At 64.8% G+C, this 17,077-nt stretch overlaps 3 protein-coding genes across 3 annotated transcripts; all 3 read left to right on the forward strand.

Annotated features, from left to right (window-relative positions):
• Nucleotides 1-801: 801 nt before the first annotated feature.
• YJU2B (YJU2 splicing factor homolog B) lies at nucleotides 802-11,118 on the forward strand. The gene is made up of 10 exons (XM_051828048.2): nucleotides 802-958; nucleotides 1,620-1,798; nucleotides 2,987-3,040; nucleotides 4,229-4,311; nucleotides 4,759-4,814; nucleotides 8,996-9,056; nucleotides 9,466-9,608; nucleotides 9,700-9,872; nucleotides 10,347-10,485; nucleotides 10,565-11,118. Exons 2-10 carry the CDS (start codon nucleotides 1,796-1,798, stop codon nucleotides 11,032-11,034), a joined length of 1,182 nt encoding a protein of 393 aa, XP_051684008.2. The 5' UTR covers nucleotides 802-958; nucleotides 1,620-1,795; the 3' UTR covers nucleotides 11,035-11,118.
• Nucleotides 11,119-11,262: 144 nt separating this feature from the next.
• On the forward strand, nucleotides 11,263-14,763 carry MRI1 (methylthioribose-1-phosphate isomerase 1). Its single transcript, XM_002724233.5, has 7 exons — nucleotides 11,263-11,973; nucleotides 12,099-12,337; nucleotides 12,938-13,113; nucleotides 13,303-13,479; nucleotides 13,671-13,895; nucleotides 14,036-14,624; nucleotides 14,717-14,763. The coding sequence occupies exons 1-6, from the start codon at nucleotides 11,743-11,745 to the stop codon at nucleotides 14,182-14,184; spliced, it is 1,197 nt and encodes a 398-aa protein (XP_002724279.2). The 5' UTR covers nucleotides 11,263-11,742; the 3' UTR covers nucleotides 14,185-14,624; nucleotides 14,717-14,763.
• Nucleotides 14,472-15,526, forward strand: C16H19orf53 (chromosome 16 C19orf53 homolog). The gene is made up of 3 exons (XM_002724231.5): nucleotides 14,472-14,624; nucleotides 14,717-14,772; nucleotides 15,330-15,526. The coding sequence occupies exons 1-3, from the start codon at nucleotides 14,528-14,530 to the stop codon at nucleotides 15,450-15,452; spliced, it is 276 nt and encodes a 91-aa protein (XP_002724277.3). The 5' UTR covers nucleotides 14,472-14,527; the 3' UTR covers nucleotides 15,453-15,526.
• Nucleotides 15,527-17,077: the final 1,551 nt, after the last annotated feature.

Raw genomic sequence — 17,077 nt, forward strand, 5'->3', positions numbered from 1 at the left:
GATGGACGGAAACTTGGCTTCGGGCCAACCAATCATAGAACGCGTTTGAGAAGCTCCACCCATCGTGGGCGTTCTGGCCCGTCCCGGTTGCCTTGACAACCGGGCCAGGCGTCCGGGCGGGGCCTCGCGCGTGCTTGCGCATGCGTTTTGAGGTGCGCTTCCTGCCCCACCATCGGCGTTCAGGCCCCGCCCTGTTGCCTTAACAACCGCGCCGGCGTCAGGGCCGCGCGTGTTTGCGCATGCTTTTGCGGTGCACCGCCTGCACCCACAGTCGGCATCCTGGCCCCGCCCCGGTTGCCTTGACAACCTGCCCAGGCGTCCGGGCGGGGCCTCGCGCGTGCTTGCGCATGCGCTTTGCGGTGTGCCGCCTGCGTCCGAGGCTGGACCCGGTTCCCCGTTCGTAGAAGTGGAAGATGCACAGCTGCCCCGTAGAGGGCCCGGCCAGGCGGGGTCCCAGGGCACCCCGTCTTTCCTGCTGGCGCAGACACCTGCCGCCCAGCTCATTGCGGCGAGGGTGGACCGGGCGCCGGCCACCGCCCCGTCGGCGCCACCCACACGTCTCCGACGCCGACAGGCCGGAGCCTGGGCAGCCCACAGCCAGGCGCGTGCGCACACACGCTCGAAGCCAGCGCCTGTGCAGCTCACACACCCATCACTCAGCGGCGGCAGCGCAGGACGCGGCGTTTCCGGGAGGGCGGCATCAGAAAGCAGGCCTCCGATTGGGCCTCGCGCGGAGTGGGCGGGGAAAGGGGGTGTGGCTCCGTGGGGGCGGGGAATACTCGTTCTGCTCCATTCCGGTGCTTGTGAGTGCGCGGGCTGTGGACTCTCAGCCAATCAGCGCGGCGCTGCTGCTTCGCCCCGCCCCCGCCCCGCTCCGGCGCCTGCGCAAGGGGGTCAAGTCGCCGCGATCCAGGGCGCGCTTCCGGGACCGTCGCGGCGTGACGTCAGAGGAGGGCAGGTAAGTGCGGGCTCTTGGGGTCAGGGGCCACCCGGCTCCTGGGCGGACACGGAATGGGAGGGGTGCGGGGCCCGGCGGGCGACCCAGGTCCCCCGGGCCCCCGCTGCGACCCCCGACTTAACCCTGGGCCCCTATGACGTCTGATGCGGGCCCTTGTCTTCCTTGGAAGGGAGCCCTTGCCTTTAAGCCCAATGACGCTGTAAAATGATGCTCGGAAAACCAAATTAAGATTGATTTGCTTTTTTGAAAGACAGAGTTGCAGAGAGAGGTAGAGGCAGAGAGAGAGAGGTCTTCCATCTGCTGGTTCACTCCCCAGATGGCCGCAACGGCCAGAGCTGGGCTGATCAGGAGCCGGGAGCTGCATCCGGGTCTCCCACGCAGGTGCAGGGACCTAAGCACTTGGGCCATCTTCCACTGCTTTCTCAGGCCAATAGCAGAGAGCCGGATGGGAAGTGGAGCAGCCGGGACTCGAACCGGCGCCCACATGGGATGCCAGCGCAGCAGGCGTTGGCTCAACCTAACATGCCGCGATGCTGGCCCCTGGATTCCAAGTGTTTTTGCACCAGAATAAACATAACCTTTAATCCCGTGCTCCAGGAAGCTCGCTCGTGTAGCCCGCTGTGGAGTTGACCCTTCCCTCCCTCCCTCCCTCCCTCCCTAGGAGATGCACGCGGCTCCTCGGATGCCTCCCCCATCGGGCCCGAGACTCCTCTGAACTGGCTCCGCCGCACGGCCCGCGAGATCCTCCCCGGGAAGCCGTGGCCCCTGTGCCAGGCTCGAGAAAGCACGTTGTGGGTCGGCCACCTTGAAGGCCAAGGCCAGTAGGCAGCCACCAAGATGGTGAGTGGAGGGAAGGCCGGGCGCTCCCTGGGTTCCTGGCTCCGTCTCTGTCGGGCCTGCCGGGAGTCCCGCTCCTCCGGCCCCACCCCCCACCCCCCCAAGTCGGCGTCTGCCAAGGTCACGGCCACTCTGGCCAGCTCTCAGCCTGGACGTCTTGCTGCAGATTCCGAAGCTTTGCAGCGCGCCCAGATCTCCCGGGAAGGGGTGGAGGCAGCAGTGTTTATGTAGTTGAGAGGTCTTCCATCTGCTGGTTCCCTCCCCAAATGGCCGCAACGGCCGGAGCTGGGCCAGACCGAAGCCAGGAGCCTGGAGCTTCTTCCAGGTCTCCCATGCAGGTGCAGGGGCCCAAGCACTTGGGCCATATTCTGCTGCTTTCCCAGGTGCATTAGCAGGGAGCTGGATCAGAAGTGGAGCAGCCGGGACTCGAACCAGGCACACAGACAGGCAGGGGGTGCAGCATCCCCCAAGCACTGCCCCAGACACCCACCTTCCCCCAGAATGGGTCTGAACACTCGTGACCCCACCCCCCCCAGCATCATTGCCCGCAACACGGGGCAGGGTGGTCCCTGACCTGGCCGGGATTCAGCGCTGCTGAGCGGTGACGGGCGTTAAACCCATTTTGACTGAAAATAATTTCCATTTCTGAGAGCTTTAGAGCGACGTGTCTCCATCCTAGGCCAAGGAGCTCCTGTACACCGTGGAGCCAGGCGCTTTGGCGCCTGGTAGGCGGTGGGGGCGCCGGCCGGAGAGGGTGGGCAGGACCCCATGGGGAGCCCAGGGAGGGCTCCCCATTCACGATTCCAAGTCTGGCTGCTACCAGGTGCCCTCGGCTCCATGAGCGGCGTCTGAACTTCCCCTTGGACTTGTCCAAAGCGGTGACACTGACCTTGGGTTTTTTCCCACCCCTGGCTCTGGCCCTCAGCCAGATCAGAGCCCCTGGACCGGACAGAGGCAACCCCCTCCCCCTCTGTGACCACAGGGTCCACGGCCGCGGATTCAGCCAATCACAACACAGGGATATTTTAGGGGTGGGGGGTCAGACGGGCCAGCAGCACTGACTGCGTAGGAGATGACTCTGGCGCGAAGACAGACGCCCCCACCCCCACCCCCCCATCCCCGGAGGCCGCGTGCACCTGCCGGTCTCCCGGAGGCGGGCTCTGAGTCACTTCTTTCTCCTCTGTCCTCCAGGGGGAACGGAAAGGCGTCAACAAGTACTACCCGCCCGATTTCAACCCCGAGAAGGTAAGGGGCGGCTTCCTGCCTTCCCGGGTGTCTGGAGTGGGGGTGGGGGGCTGCAGTGGCCATGCTGGAGACATCCCCTGCGTGCCCAGTGCCAGGCTCAGCATGTACACAGCAGAGCTTAGGATGCGGTAGGGTGCGGGGGTGGGGCTCCCATGGCGACCTTGTCGCCCCCTCTGCCTCCCTCTAGGTCGTTCCACACAGAGGTCCTGCCCCCCCCCACCCCCACCCCATCACCTTCTGGTTCTCTGTTGCCTCTCTGCATGCCTTAAACCCCGCCCACGGTGGCCAGGAGTGGCTGGGTCTGGGTCTCCCTCGTAGAGGAGGGATTAGGGCAGGCCACAGTTCCTCCCCCACCCCCGCCCCATGTCAAGAGGGCAAATAAAATGACCCCAGGATGGGGATCTGGCTCATGGTGCCCCCCGACCCCTGCCCCCAAAACTTGGAGGTCCAAAGGCCCGTTAGCCCCAGCTAATAGATAAACGGGGAAACTGAGGCGCGGAGGCCAAGGTCACACAGCTTCTTCCAGCTGCCAGTTGGGGAGGCGAGAAAGGTTGGCCCTCACCCATGGGGTCCCCACCATCGGTGAGAAACGACAGGGTGGGGTTGGGGGGAGACCCTGGCCCCTGCAGATGGGGCTCCCTGTTGCTCTGCCCTGGGTCGTGACGGGGCTGAGCGGCTGCAGATTTGAGTATCCCAGGGAGACCATGGAACCCATCCCCCGTGGGTACCCAGAGACACCTGCTTTCCTGAGTCTTAAAAAAAACTGAGCTAGACAGGGACAGGGTTGGGTGGCGAGGAGAGAGAGAGAGAGAGAGGAAGAGAGAGAGAGGAGTCTTCCACTTCCCAGCTGTCTACAACAGCCAGGACTGGGCCAGGCAGAAGCCAGGAACCAGGAGCTTCTTCTGGGTCTCCCATGTGGGTACAGGGGCCCAAGCACTCTGGCCATCTTTCGCTGCTTTCCAAGGCCATAGCAGGGAGCTGGATCCAAGGTGGAGCCGCCGGGATTAGAACCGGCGCCCATGTCGGGTGTCTATACAGCCGTGCTGGCCCCCGTTCTGATCCTGAGCCCCCCGCTTCACCAGGATCTCCTTGCCCCCTGCAGGGTTGGGAGCCGGGGTTCTCCCGGCCCACCCTGTGTGGCACTCAGCCGGGCTAACCTGTCTCCCCGCCCCCGTCCCCTCCACACAGCATGGCTCGCTCAACCGTTACCACAACAGCCACCCGCTTCGGGAGCGGGCCCGGAAGCTGTCACAGGGCATCCTCATCATTCGGTAAGGTGTTGGCTTCCCCTGGGGTCCCCCTCCCCCTCCCCACCCACTTCCCGCCACCACCCTGGATGCGGTATTGCAGGGCTACAATTCCCTGATGCATCAGTCAGCTACCACCGCGTAACAAGCCGGACTGGGCTGAGCTGGGCTGGGCTGCCTCTGGGCTTTGAGGCTGCCCGGCCAAGGGGCCAGCTGGCCTTGACCTTGTGCAACCTAGTTCTGCGCGTGGCATCTTATCCTCCAGCAGGGCCACCCAGGGCCTGCTCGCCCACCCCCTACAGTCCCCATGTTACGAGCTAGGTCTCCGCTGTCCACGGAGACCCAGGTGCACCTGTGAGAAGCCCCTCGGTGCAAGACGGCGTTCCTGGCCCCGACGCGTCCCCCGCAGGATGCGGTCTCGCCAGCCGCCAGCACAGGGTGCCAGCTGACGAGTGTCACCTGTGTCTGCAGGTTCGAGATGCCGTACAACATCTGGTGTGACGGCTGCAAGAACCACATTGGCATGGGTGAGTCCCGCCGCCCTGGCCTGCCGTACCCTGGCTGCCCTCTTTGCCGGCTTGTTTGTTCTTTGGATGGATGGATGGATGGAAGGATGGATGGATGGAAGGATGGATGGAAGGATGGGTGGATGGATGGATGGATGGAAGGATGGAAGGATGGGTGGATGGATGGATGGATGGATGGATGGAAGGATGGAAGGATGGATGGATGGATGGAAGGATGGAAGGATGGATGGATGGATGGATGGATGGAAGGATGGATGGGTGGATGGAAGGATGGATGGATGGATGGATGGATAGGTGGATGGATGGTGGAAGGATGGAAGGATGGATGGATGGATGGATGGATGGAAGGATGGATGGAAGGATGGATGGATGGAAGGATGGAAGGATGGATGGGTGGATGGATGGAAGGATGGAAGGATGGATGGATGGAAGGATGGAAGGATGGATGGAAGGATGGATGGATGGAAGGATGGGTGGATGGATGGATGGAAGGATGGATGGAAGAATGGATGGATGGAAGGATGGATGGATGGGTGGATGGATGGAAGGATGGATGGATGGAAGGATGGATGGATGGATGGAAGGATGGATGGATGGATGGAAGGATGGATGGAAGGATGGGTGGATGGATGGATGGGTGGATGGATGGAAGGATGGATGGATGGAAGGATGGAAGGATGGATGGATGGAAGGATGGATGGGTGGATGGAAGGATGGATGGATGGATGGAAGGATGGATGGATGGATGGATGGAAGGATGGATGGAAGGATGGATGGATGGAAGGATGGATGGATGGATGGATGGAAGGATGGATGGATGGATGGGTGGAAGGATGGGTGGATGGAAGGATGGATGGATGGAAGGATGGATGGATGGATGGAAGGATGGAAGGATGGATGGATGGATGGAAGGATGGATGGGTGGATGGATGGATGGAAGGATGGATGGAAGGATGGATGGATGGAAGGATGGGTGGGTGGAAGGATGGATGGATGGATGGATGGAAGGATGGATGGGTGGATGGAAGGATGGATGGATGGATGGAAGGATGGATGGATGGATGGATGGAAGGATGGATGGAAGGATGGATGGATGGAAGGATGGATGGATGGATGGATGGAAGGATGGATGGATGGATGGGTGGAAGGATGGGTGGATGGAAGGATGGATGGATGGAAGGATGGAAGGATGGATGGATGGATGGAAGGATGGATGGGTGGATGGATGGATGGAAGGATGGATGGAAGGATGGATGGATGGAAGGATGGGTGGGTGGAAGGATGGATGGATGGAAGGATGGATGGAAGGATGGATGGATGAATGGATGGGTGGGTGGATGGATGGAAGGATGGATGGAAGGATGGGTGGATGGATGGATGGATGGATGGAAGGATGGATGGAAGGATGGGTGGATGGATGGAAGGATGGGTGGATGGATGGATGGAATGGTGGAAGGATGGATGGGTGGATGGATGGAAGGATGGATGGATCTAAGGATGGAAGGATGGATGGAAGGATGGGTGGATGGAGGGATGGATGGATGGAAGGATGGGTGGATGGAAGGATGGATGGATGGAAGGATGGGTGGATGGATGGATGGATGGAAGGATGGGTGGATGGAAGGATGGATGGATGGATGGATGGATAGGTGGATGGATGGTGGAAGGATGGAAGGATGGATGGAAGGATGGATGGATGGATGGAAGGATGGATGGATGGAAGGATGGAAGGATGGATGGGTGGATGGATGGAAGGATGGAAGGATGGATGGATGGAAGGATGGAAGGATGGATGGAAGGATGGATGGATGGAAGGATGGGTGGATGGATGGATGGAAGAATGGATGGATGGAAGGATGGATGGATGGGTGGATGGATGGAAGGATGGATGGATGGAAGGATGGATGGAAGGATGGATGGATGGATGGAAGGATGGATGGAAGGATGGGTGGATGGATGGATGGGTGGATGGATGGAAGGATGGATGGATGGAAGGATGGATGGATGGAAGGATGGATGGATGGAAGGATGGATGGGTGGATGGAAGGATGGATGGATGGATGGAAGGATGGATGGATGGATGGATGGAAGGATGGATGGATGGATGGGTGGAAGGATGGGTGGATGGAAGGATGGATGGATGGAAGGATGGATGGATGGATGGAAGGATGGAAGGATGGATGGATGGATGGAAGGATGGATGGGTGGATGGATGGATGGAAGGATGGATGGAAGGATGGATGGATGGAAGGATGGGTGGGTGGAAGGATGGATGGATGGAAGGATGGATGGAAGGATGGATGGAAGGATGGATGGATGAATGGATGGGTGGGTGGATGGATGGAAGGATGGATGGAAGGATGGGTGGATGGATGGATGGATGGATGGAAGGATGGATGGAAGGATGGGTGGATGGATGGAAGGATGGGTGGATGGATGGATGGAATGGTGGAAGGATGGATGGGTGGATGGATGGAAGGATGGATGGATCTAAGGATGGAAGGATGGATGGAAGGATGGGTGGATGGAGGGATGGATGGATGGAAGGATGGATGGAAGGATGGGTGGATGGAAGGATGGATGGATGGAAGGATGGGTGGATGGATGGATGGAAGGATGGATGGAAGGATGGATGGATGGAAGGATGGGTGGATGGAAGGATGGATGGATGGAAGGATGGAAGGATGGATGGAAGGATGGATGGATGGATGGAAGGATGGATGGAAGGATGGGTGGATGGAAGGATGGATGGATGGATGGAAGGATGGATGGATGGAAGGATGGATGGATGGATGGGTGGATGGAAGGATGGGTGGATGGATGGATGGAAGGATGGATGGATGGATGGATGGAAGGATGGATGGATGGATGGAAGGATGGATGGGTGGATGGATGGAAGGATGGATGGAAGGATGGATGGAAGGATGGATGGAAGGATGGATGGGTGGATGGATGGATGGATGGATGGGTGGGTGGATGGATGGAAGGATGGAAGGATGGATGGGTGGAAGGATGGATGGAAGGATGGGTGGATGGATGGAAGGATGGATGGAAGGATGGATGGATGGAAGGATGGATGGATGGATGGATGGGTGGATGGAAGGATGGATGGATGGAAGGATGGATGGATGGATGGATGGAAGGATGGATGGATGGATGGAAGGATGGATGGAAGGATGGATGGGTGGATGGATGGAAGGATGGATGGATGGGTGGATGGATGGAAGGATGGGTGGATGGATGGAAGGATGGATGGAAGGATGGATGGATGGAAGGATGGAAGGATGGATGGATGGAAGGATGGATATGTGGATGGATGGAAGGATGGATGGGTGGATAGATGGAAGGATGGAAGGATGGATGGAAGGATGGATGGATGGAAGGAAGGATGGATGATGGATGGAAGGATGGATGGATGAGTGGGTGAAAGGATGGATGGGTGGGTGGGTGGGTGGGTGGATTCCAAAGGCAGAATGACAGAGAAAGAACTAGACTCCGCTAGTTCACTCCCCAGGTGGCTGCAGTGGCCAAGGCTGGGCCAGGCCCAAAGAAGCTGAGAGCCTGGAGTGCCATCCGGGTCTCCCACGTGGGTGCACTCAGGCCCTCTTCCGCTGCTTGCCCAGGCGCATCAGCAGGAAGTGGAGCAGTCGGGACTCGAACCGGCTGCCCCACAGGGCTTGGATGAGCAGGAACTTGGGGCTGGAGTGGGGCTTGAACCCAGGTACCCCGATGCAAACACAGGCATTGTAAGCAGTAAACTCAGCCCCCACCGCCGAAGTCCTTGCATTGAAACCCGGTCTCTGCCTGCCTCCCTGCGGCCTTGGGGGTATAGGGATGGGCTGGGCCCTCACTGCTGGGGGGAAGTAAGGAGTGAGCCCCGGCACTTCCCTGTGTTCACAGCCCCTGGGCACCTGCCCCTTAAGGCACTGCGCCGCAAACAAAAGCAGCCATGGTTTAGACGGGGAAGCTGAGGCCCTGCGGTGGGTGCCGGAGCTGTGATTCGAACCCAGGCCTCCTCCGCTCCATGCGGCTGCAACAGGAAGCGCCCCTTTTCTCGCCTGGAATTCCTGTGCCAGCGGAATTCAGGCCCTGGGCTGGCCGCCCCTCCCTCCCACTCTGGGAAAAGTGGCGGCGGCAGCGGGGGCGGCCTGGCCTGACCCTCTACCCCCTCCCCCCACCAGGTGTACGTTACAACGCGGAGAAGAAGAAAGTGGGCAACTACTACACGACCCCCATCTACAGGTGGGTCTTCCCTGGGGGCGGCGGCTCTGGGGAGCGCTCCCGGCCTCCTGGGTCTGCCACACCCCAACAGGCTTCCAGAGGCATCCCGGTCTGTCCCCCCAGGGCACGCCCCCTGCCCAGAGCCATCCAGAGCTCCCACCTTCCTCCCAGGGCCCCGCCCCCTGCCCCCCCCCCCCGTGAGATCTCAGCTCGCCCCAGCACCCAGCCCGAATGAAGGAGTGCACGAATGGACAAGGGGATGAATGGGTGAACGGATGGATGCATGAATGGACCAGTGAGCCAGCCTCAGCTCACGGGGGAGGTGAGCCCTGGGCAGCCTGTGTCACCACAGCCCCACTCCCAGGTATAGATAGCTGCCCCCCGCCCCCCAGTCTCTGCCAGCGGCCCAGCCCCGCCCCTGCCCCCCCAGGTTCCGGATGAAATGCCACCTGTGCGTCAACTACATCGAGATGCAGACAGACCCTGCCAACTGCGACTATGTGATCGTGAGCGGCGCCCAGCGCAAGGAGGAGCGCTGGGACATGGCGGACAATGAGCAGGTGCTGCCCACAGGTGAGCGCGGCCCCTGCCCTGGGGTGCAGGCCAGCCCAGACCCCCCCCCCCGCCAGGCCCCGCTGAGAGCCCCTCCCTCCCTCGCGCGCAGAGCACGAGACGAAGCAGAAGCTGGAGACGGACGCCATGTTCCGGCTGGAGCACGGCGAAGCTGACCGCGGCGCGCTCAAGAAGGCCCTGCCGACCCTCAGCCACATCCAGGAGGCCCAGAGCGCCTGGAAGGACGACTTCGCGCTCAACAGCACGCTCCGCAGGAGGTTCCGGGTGCGCACCCTGCGGGCTCCCGGGACCCAGAGTCCCATCCGGGTCTCCCACGCACGCGCAGGGGCCCAAGCACTTGGGCCATCTTCCAGAGCTTTCCCAGGTCATAGCAGGGAGCTGGGTGGGAAGTGGAGCCGCCGGGACTCGAACTGGCGGCCATAGGCGATGCTGGCGTTTGCGGGCGGTTGCATAATCCGCTATGCCCCAACGCCATGGTCCCTCCCCCCACGGGTTTGGAAGAGCCTCCCAGGGAAAGCAAGCTGTGGGGGTGGGGGTGGGGGTGGGGGTGGATGAGGCCCAGGCGGCTGATGTCTCTGGGACAGGCACCTGCCCCAAAGCAGAAGGCGCAGGTGCAGGCGCGGCTACTGCGCAGGCGGGGACCGTGCCCTAGGGGGCGCTGTTGTCACTGCCGAAGCTGAGCCCGGAGGACTCCGAGGCGAGGCCTGACCCCCGTGCCCCCCCCACCCCCGGGCGCAGGAGAAGAAGAAAGCCCTGCAGGAGGAGGAGCAGCGGGACCAGGCGCTGCAGGCCAAGGCCAGCCTGGCCATCCCGCTGGTGCCCGAGACGGAGGCCGACCGCAGGCTGGCCGCCCTGCTCCGCTTCCACACCCCGGACTGTGAGTGCGGCTAGGGGGCCGCGGGGAGGGGGCAGCCCCGGACCTGCTGCCAGCCACGCCCCCTCCTCCTCCTCCGCAGCCTATGAGGACCGGCAGAAGCTCAAGCGGTCCGAGATCATCAGCCGCTCCTGGTTCGCCTCGCCGGCCGGCTCCAGCTCCAGCCCCGGTTCCAGCCCCGGTCCCGGTCCCGGTCCCGGCGGCGGCAGCAAGGCCAGCAGTGTCCTCAGGAAGCTGGCCCAGAGCCGCAGGCCCGCGCCCGCCGCCATCACCGTGGAGGACCTGGGCATCGTGCGGCGGAGGTCGCGGGACGTGCCCAGGAGCCCCCAGCCCGCGGCCGAGACCCCCAAGACCGGGGAGCCGCGGGGGGCGGCTCAGGACGGGCCCGCGGGCGCCCGAGACTGTCCTCAGGAGACTGCTGAGAGCCCCAAGACTGGGAGCGCTGAGGGTCTGGCCCGGGAGGCGGCCCCCAGCCCCCAGCCCGAGCCGCCACGCCCCCGCAGCCTCAGCTCCTCCCTCGTGGCCGACTACTCGGGCTCCGAGAGTGAGTGAGTGGGTGGGTGGGTGCACCGTCGGCCTTGCGGGCTGCTCTGGGGGTGCCTGGGGGACCCTCACATTAAAGCCCTGTGTCTTTGCCCCCTGCCTCGGGTTACTTGATGGGCCTGGGACTCCAGGCGGGCGTCCTGGAGGCGGCGGCACGGGGCGGGGGGGACGCCCAGGATGCACCCACGCCGGTGTGGCCTGGCCGGTCATCCCCAGCCCAGGGCTGGAGGGACGCATGGCCCAGCCTCGGCGGGGGAGCTTTCGCCAGGCACGGACTGGGGGACACCGTGGCCGACGGAGCCCCGCCCTCATGGGCCCAGGGTCCTGCGGGATCTGGAATCCGGCCTGACCACCCCCTCTCGCCTCTGGCAGGTGGGAGCCCCGTGGCCGCTCTGCCCCCGCGGGGTGGGGGGGTGCCGGTTCAGTCCAAGGCGCACACCCGGCTAGGCAAGCCTGGAGCCTGTTGGTTGCCTTGTAGGATTTGGGGGCAATGCCGCGGCCCTACGTGTGTCCACCCTCCCCCTACTCCCTAAAAAATAAAAGCGGCCTGGGTCGTGGTTCTGAGTTGGGCGAGGGTCCTGGGAGGTGGAACTGGTTTGGGAACCCGCTGTGCGCATGCGCTTTCGCCCCGCCCACCCTCCTAGCCTCTGGCGGAGGCCTCGCGCACGCGCCCTGACGCGCAGGTAAGCACGGTGGCAGCCCAGCTGCCGGCTGCGCATGCGCCTTTCTCGCGGTGGAATTGCCCCGCCTACCGGCCTAACCCCCCCTCGCCCCGCGCATGCGCCGTGGCGCGCAAGTGAGCACGGCGGCCGAGCCATGGCGTTGGAGGCGATTCGCTACTCCAGGGGCTCCCTGCAGATCCTCGACCAGCTGCTGCTGCCCGAGCAGAGCCGCTACGAGGCGGTGGAGTCGGTGCGCCAGGCCTGGGAGGCCATCCGCGCCATGAAGGTGGGGCGGGGGCCCGGGGTGCGCGGGACGTGGAGCGCGCGGGAGCGGAGCGCGGGGCCGGGGTGTGCGCGGCGGGGGTCCCCCGAGCCTGCCGCCCCCTGACCCGGGCGGTCCGTCCCCTGCAGGTGCGCGGCGCCCCGGCCATCGCCCTCGTGGGCTGCCTCAGCCTGGCCGTGGAGCTGCAGGCAGGCGCGGGGGGCCCGGGGCTCGCTGCACTCGTGGACTTCGTGCGCGAACAGCTCCGCTACCTCGTCACCGCCCGGCCCACCGCCGTCAACATGGCCCGCGCCGCGCGCGACCTGGCGGACGCCGCGGCCCGCGAGGCCGAGCAGGAGGGCGCCACGGAGGAGGCGGTCCGGGAGAGGTACGGTGGCCTGGGGCGCGCAGCAGCGGCTGTTAACTTCGTGCGTGGGGAGCGGGGTAGTTTTCTGGTTTTCTTTGTAATGCACGGCGACCCGTTTTACAGATGGGGAAATTGAGGCCCGGCGCAATTGAAAGCCCTTGGCCAAGGTCCCAACGGCTGGGCTGGGAGGCGACCCCAGGACCCTTGCAGTCAATGCCTTAAGTTGCCTCCCGTGAGCTCTAGCCGGCCTTCTCCTGTCCCTGGGTTCTCTGGGTCTTGCTTTTGAGGACTTTCGTCACCTTTCCGCTGCCCCTCTGTCTGCCTCCTCCCTCACGCTGCAGGCCGCGCAGTCCCCCCACCGCCTTCCTTGGCTCCTGCCCCAGGGCCTTTGCACACGCCTCGGCTGCAGGTCGCTGTCCCCTTCTGGGATGGATTCCACCTCCTTTCCACCTCATTCTATGGTCTGCTCATCACCGGCCAGCCCCCTAGGAGGCAGAAGACCCTGTGCCTGCTGCACTGGGCACACACACAAGGAGGCTCCCCCGACCCCGGGAAGAGCAGCCATGGTCAGAGAGGAGGGAGCCGGCCACCTGGCGGGCTCACGCGCCTTCTCGGCCCCAGAGTGATCCGCTACGCCGAGGACATGCTGGACAGAGACCTCCGAGACAACCGGCGCATCGGTGACCTGGGAGCCCGCCACCTGCTGGAGCGGGCGGCCCCCGAAGGCGGCAAGGTGACCGTGTTGACCCACTGCAACACCGGGGCGCTGGCCACGGCTGGCTACGGCACGGCCCTGGGTGAGTGGGGGCACGGGCAGGAGCCGGGAGCCAAAGGGATCGGAGGGGTGCGGGTTGCAGGGTGAGGTGGAAGAACCAGGGAAGACTTCCTGGGGGAGGTGGCCATGCAGGCGTGAGGGAGCCCGGGGTGGGTTGGCGAGAAGCCGCAGCCCAGGCGCGCAGCCCTGACCCTGGCCACGGCCCCTGCAGGTGTGATCCGCTCGCTGCACAGCCTGGGCCGCCTGGAGCGCGCCTTCTGCACGGAGACCCGGCCCTACAACCAGGGGGCGCGGCTGACGGCCTTCGAGCTGGTCCACGAGCGCATCCCCGCCACGCTCATCACCGACAGCGCGGCGGCGGCTGCCATGGCCCGCGGGGGCGTGTCAGGTGGGCGGGGTTCCATTCCAGCAGGGCGTGTTCAGTGGGCGGGGCTCCATTCCCTCGGGGGCGTGCCTGGCGGGCGGGGCCAGCTGGAGGGGTGGGGCTCCATCCCGCGGGGGCGTGTCCGGTGGACGGGGCCGAGCGGCCAGGGCTGCTCTCCGCTGGCCCTCGGCAACCCTGCCCCCGCGCCCCCGCAGCCGTCGTCGTGGGAGCCGACCGCGTGGTGGCCAACGGCGACACGGCCAACAAGGTGGGCACCTACCAGCTGGCCATCGCCGCCAAGCACCACGGGATCCCCTTCTACGTGGCCGCCCCCAGCTGCTCCTGTGACCTGGGGCTGGAGTCCGGCGGGGACATCGAAATCGAGGAGCGCCCGGGCCAGGAGCTGACCGACTGGTGCGGCGTCCGAGTCGCGGCGCCCGGTAAGCAGGGCGCAGGGCCCGGGTCTCCCCGCGGGTGGCGGGGCCTCCGGGTCTCCCAGCGGGTGGCAGCGCCCCGGGTCTCCCCGCGGGTAGCAGGGCCGGGTCTGGCGGCTTCTCTGGACGTCTCCCCCTCTCCACAGGGGTCGCCGTCTGGAACCCCGCCTTCGACGTCACCCCACACGAGCTCATTACGGGCGGCATCGTCACGGAGCTGGGCGTCTTCGCGCCCGCGCAGTTGCGCACCGCCCTGAGCTCCACCCCCACTCTAGCCGAGCCCCCGCCGCAGTAAATAAATGAAAAAATCGATTTTATTAAAAACGCACTCTCTCGGGTTCGATCGGCTATGCCTGCCTCCCTCCGACTCTAGGTTCGATTGGTGCTGCCTCTCCCCTTCCCCCACTTCTCCCTGGAGCAGACAACCGTGTTTGATAAATCACAGAAATGCCCAGCAAGGGATAGCTTTTAACAACGGCCTGGCTACGGGTGAGCCGGTGCGGTGCTGGCCCTTTAAGGTTCTTGCCCCGCTGTATCCCGTGAGCCCTTGCGCTCTTCCGCACCTCACTATATCCCGGAGTGCCCTGCGCCTTCCGGGGTCGCAGAAGCCCCGCCCCTTCCGGCTGCCTTCCGCCATCATGGCGCAGGGGCAGCGTAAGTTCCAGGCACAGAAGCCGGCGAAGAGCAAGGCGGCGGCGAAGGCCGCGGAGCGCGCCCGGGGCCCGCGGAAAGGCGGTGAGGAGCGGGCCGAGGGCGGCGGGGCGGGCGAGGTGTTGGGCCTACCCATGGACCCCCGGCTTCATGCGCCCGCGTCTCCTCCCCACCAGGCCGGGTTATCGCCCCCAAGAAAGCGCGCATCGTGCAGCAGCAGAAAGTCAAGAAGGTGAGAGGGCAGCCGAGGGGGACTCCGGGGAGCCCGGGGGCGGAGCGTGGGGCTCCGGGCAGTGGGTACAGGAACTGCGCCGGCCGCCCTGGGCCGTGGGTGCTGCCCGGGAGAGGCGTTGCGGGAACTGCAGCTCTGGGAGCTGACGGCTCTCAGCGCTGAGCCCACGGGGAGCCAGCCGTCCGTCCCCGGCCCCAGCGGGGCGCTGAGCCCACGGAGGAGCCGGGAGAGGGCAGCCCTGGGGTCGGTGGGATCGGAGCCGGGCCTGCCTGTCGCGGCCGCCAGAGAGCGCCCGTGAGCGCCCGAGGGGTCTTCCACGCGCGGGTCTGTCCCCAAATGCCCACATTGGCCAGAGCCGACCAGGAGCCCCATCCGGGCCTCCCCCGTGGGCGGCAGGGGCCCCAGCACACTCGGGCCGTCACCTGCTGCCTCCCAGGCGCACGCGCAGGGCACTGGGTGGGAAGCGGAGCAGGCGGGACTCGAACCAAGGCTGCTGTGGGGATGCCGGCGGGGCGGGGTGGGGTCCCGGGCCCATGGCTCTGTGCTCGCGTCCGCAGGAGCTGGAAGTGGGGATCCGGAAGAAGATCGAGCACGACGTGGTGCTGAAAGCCAGCAGCAGTCTCCCCAAGAGGCTGGCGCTGCTGACGGCGCCGGCCAAGAAGAAGGGGGCGCCGTCTTGAGGGCCCCTGCGGCCTGCGCGCGCTGCCCTTGTCCCCCCACCCCCCAACAATAAAGCAAAGGCCCTGCGCTCCCGTCCCTGGCTCCCGGGGTTGTCTGAACGCCGGTCCAGTGCTTTGTGCGCCCCACCCCCGCTGCCAGGCCACGCCTCCTTTGCGCATGCTGCCCTGGGAGCCCCCCACCCAGCTCTGAGTGAGGGGGTGGGATCGCTGCACCCGGAGACACGGGTGACGTCAGTGGTGGCCACCGCGTCTCTGCCTGCCTGGCCTCAGCGGGCCCCAGAGCCTGCACCTGCTGCCTGCCAGGGTGTGCGTGCGCATCTCCAGACTCCAAAATGGTGACAGCGGGTGCCCTGGGGCCTCCCAGGCCCCCGCCCACGCAGCCTCTGAGCTAACTGAGACCCGGGCTGGCATCTGTTAGGACGCTACCCCCTGGGAGGCGGCAGGTGGGGGCTCAAGTCCTTGGGCGCCTGCCTCCCCCGCGACACCTCCTCCAGGAAGCCTGCCGCGCCTGGCCTGTGTGCCCAGGTCTCACAGCCCTACTGGCTTTGTCATGTGTCCCTTGGCGTGAGCTGGGGTCCCCAGGGCCTTCTCCGTGCCGCACCCCCTTACCCGGCCCCGAGCCTGCACGAGGCGTGAACAGCCGGGCGCCGGGACAGAGCGATTCAAGACTCGGCGCACGGGGGCCTGCCCGGCCTGGGGCCCGAGGACCCCACACTCACACTTCCAGCCCTCCCTGCAGCTGCCCAATGTGCGCGATGAAGGCGCTGACCCCCATGTGGGTCGCAGTCGCTCGTGAGACTTCTCTGTCTCTTCCTCTCTGGGGGGGAGGGGGCGCTCAGGGCAAGCCCCCTGGACGACCACCCCAGAGGCAAGGAAAGGCTTTGGGGAGCTGGGGGGGGGGGGCGGTCTCCCTAGGCCGGCTCACACCTCTTTTACCCGCACTTCCTGGGTTAGGCCCCGCCCCCTGCCCATTCCTCCAACCCCCACCCCCGTAAGGCACGGAGCCAAGAGCCCCCCCCCAGGCTGCGCCACCTCCTGTGGCCCTTAGTAACCTCAGGTCACCTCAGAGCCTCACTCTATCAATCTGAGATGGGAACACAGACCCTCAGCGTGGGCAAGTCAGACAACCAACGGACTGCGAGCTGGCCCTGTGTCCTGGTGACAGGACCCCCCCCACCCCAGCTCAGCCACCGATCAGGACCCCAGGCTCCCAGGGATCCCTAGGCCATGTCTCCGAACGCCGTGCGCTCCGGAAGGGAGAAACCTTAGGAAGCCAATTGCCCTGACTGCGCGGGGCAGGGGGTGGCGGAAGGGAGGGAGAGCGCGCCGCCACCCGCCGGCGCGCGCACGCAGGCTGGCCAGTGAAAGCCGGGGGTCTGGCCCCCGGCTCACCGCGGCGTTTCCCACGTGGGTTTGGGGTCAGAAGCTTCGAATGCCTAGACCGTGAGCTCACCCGGGGCTGCAGCTAGGGAGGAAGCAGGCGGCCACGCCCCTTTCCGGAACGTTCTGCTGGGAATAGGACAGGCCCCCCAGCCCAGCCCCCCATGTTTCTCTGCTACCCGCATTGCTCTTCCGCCTCTCGGGGGACACCCAGGGGCGCAGCATGCGCCTACAGCCACACATAT

This window comes from Oryctolagus cuniculus, chromosome 16 (assembly GCF_964237555.1).
Source record: "Oryctolagus cuniculus chromosome 16, mOryCun1.1, whole genome shotgun sequence".
Classification (NCBI taxonomy): domain Eukaryota; kingdom Metazoa; phylum Chordata; class Mammalia; order Lagomorpha; family Leporidae; genus Oryctolagus; species Oryctolagus cuniculus.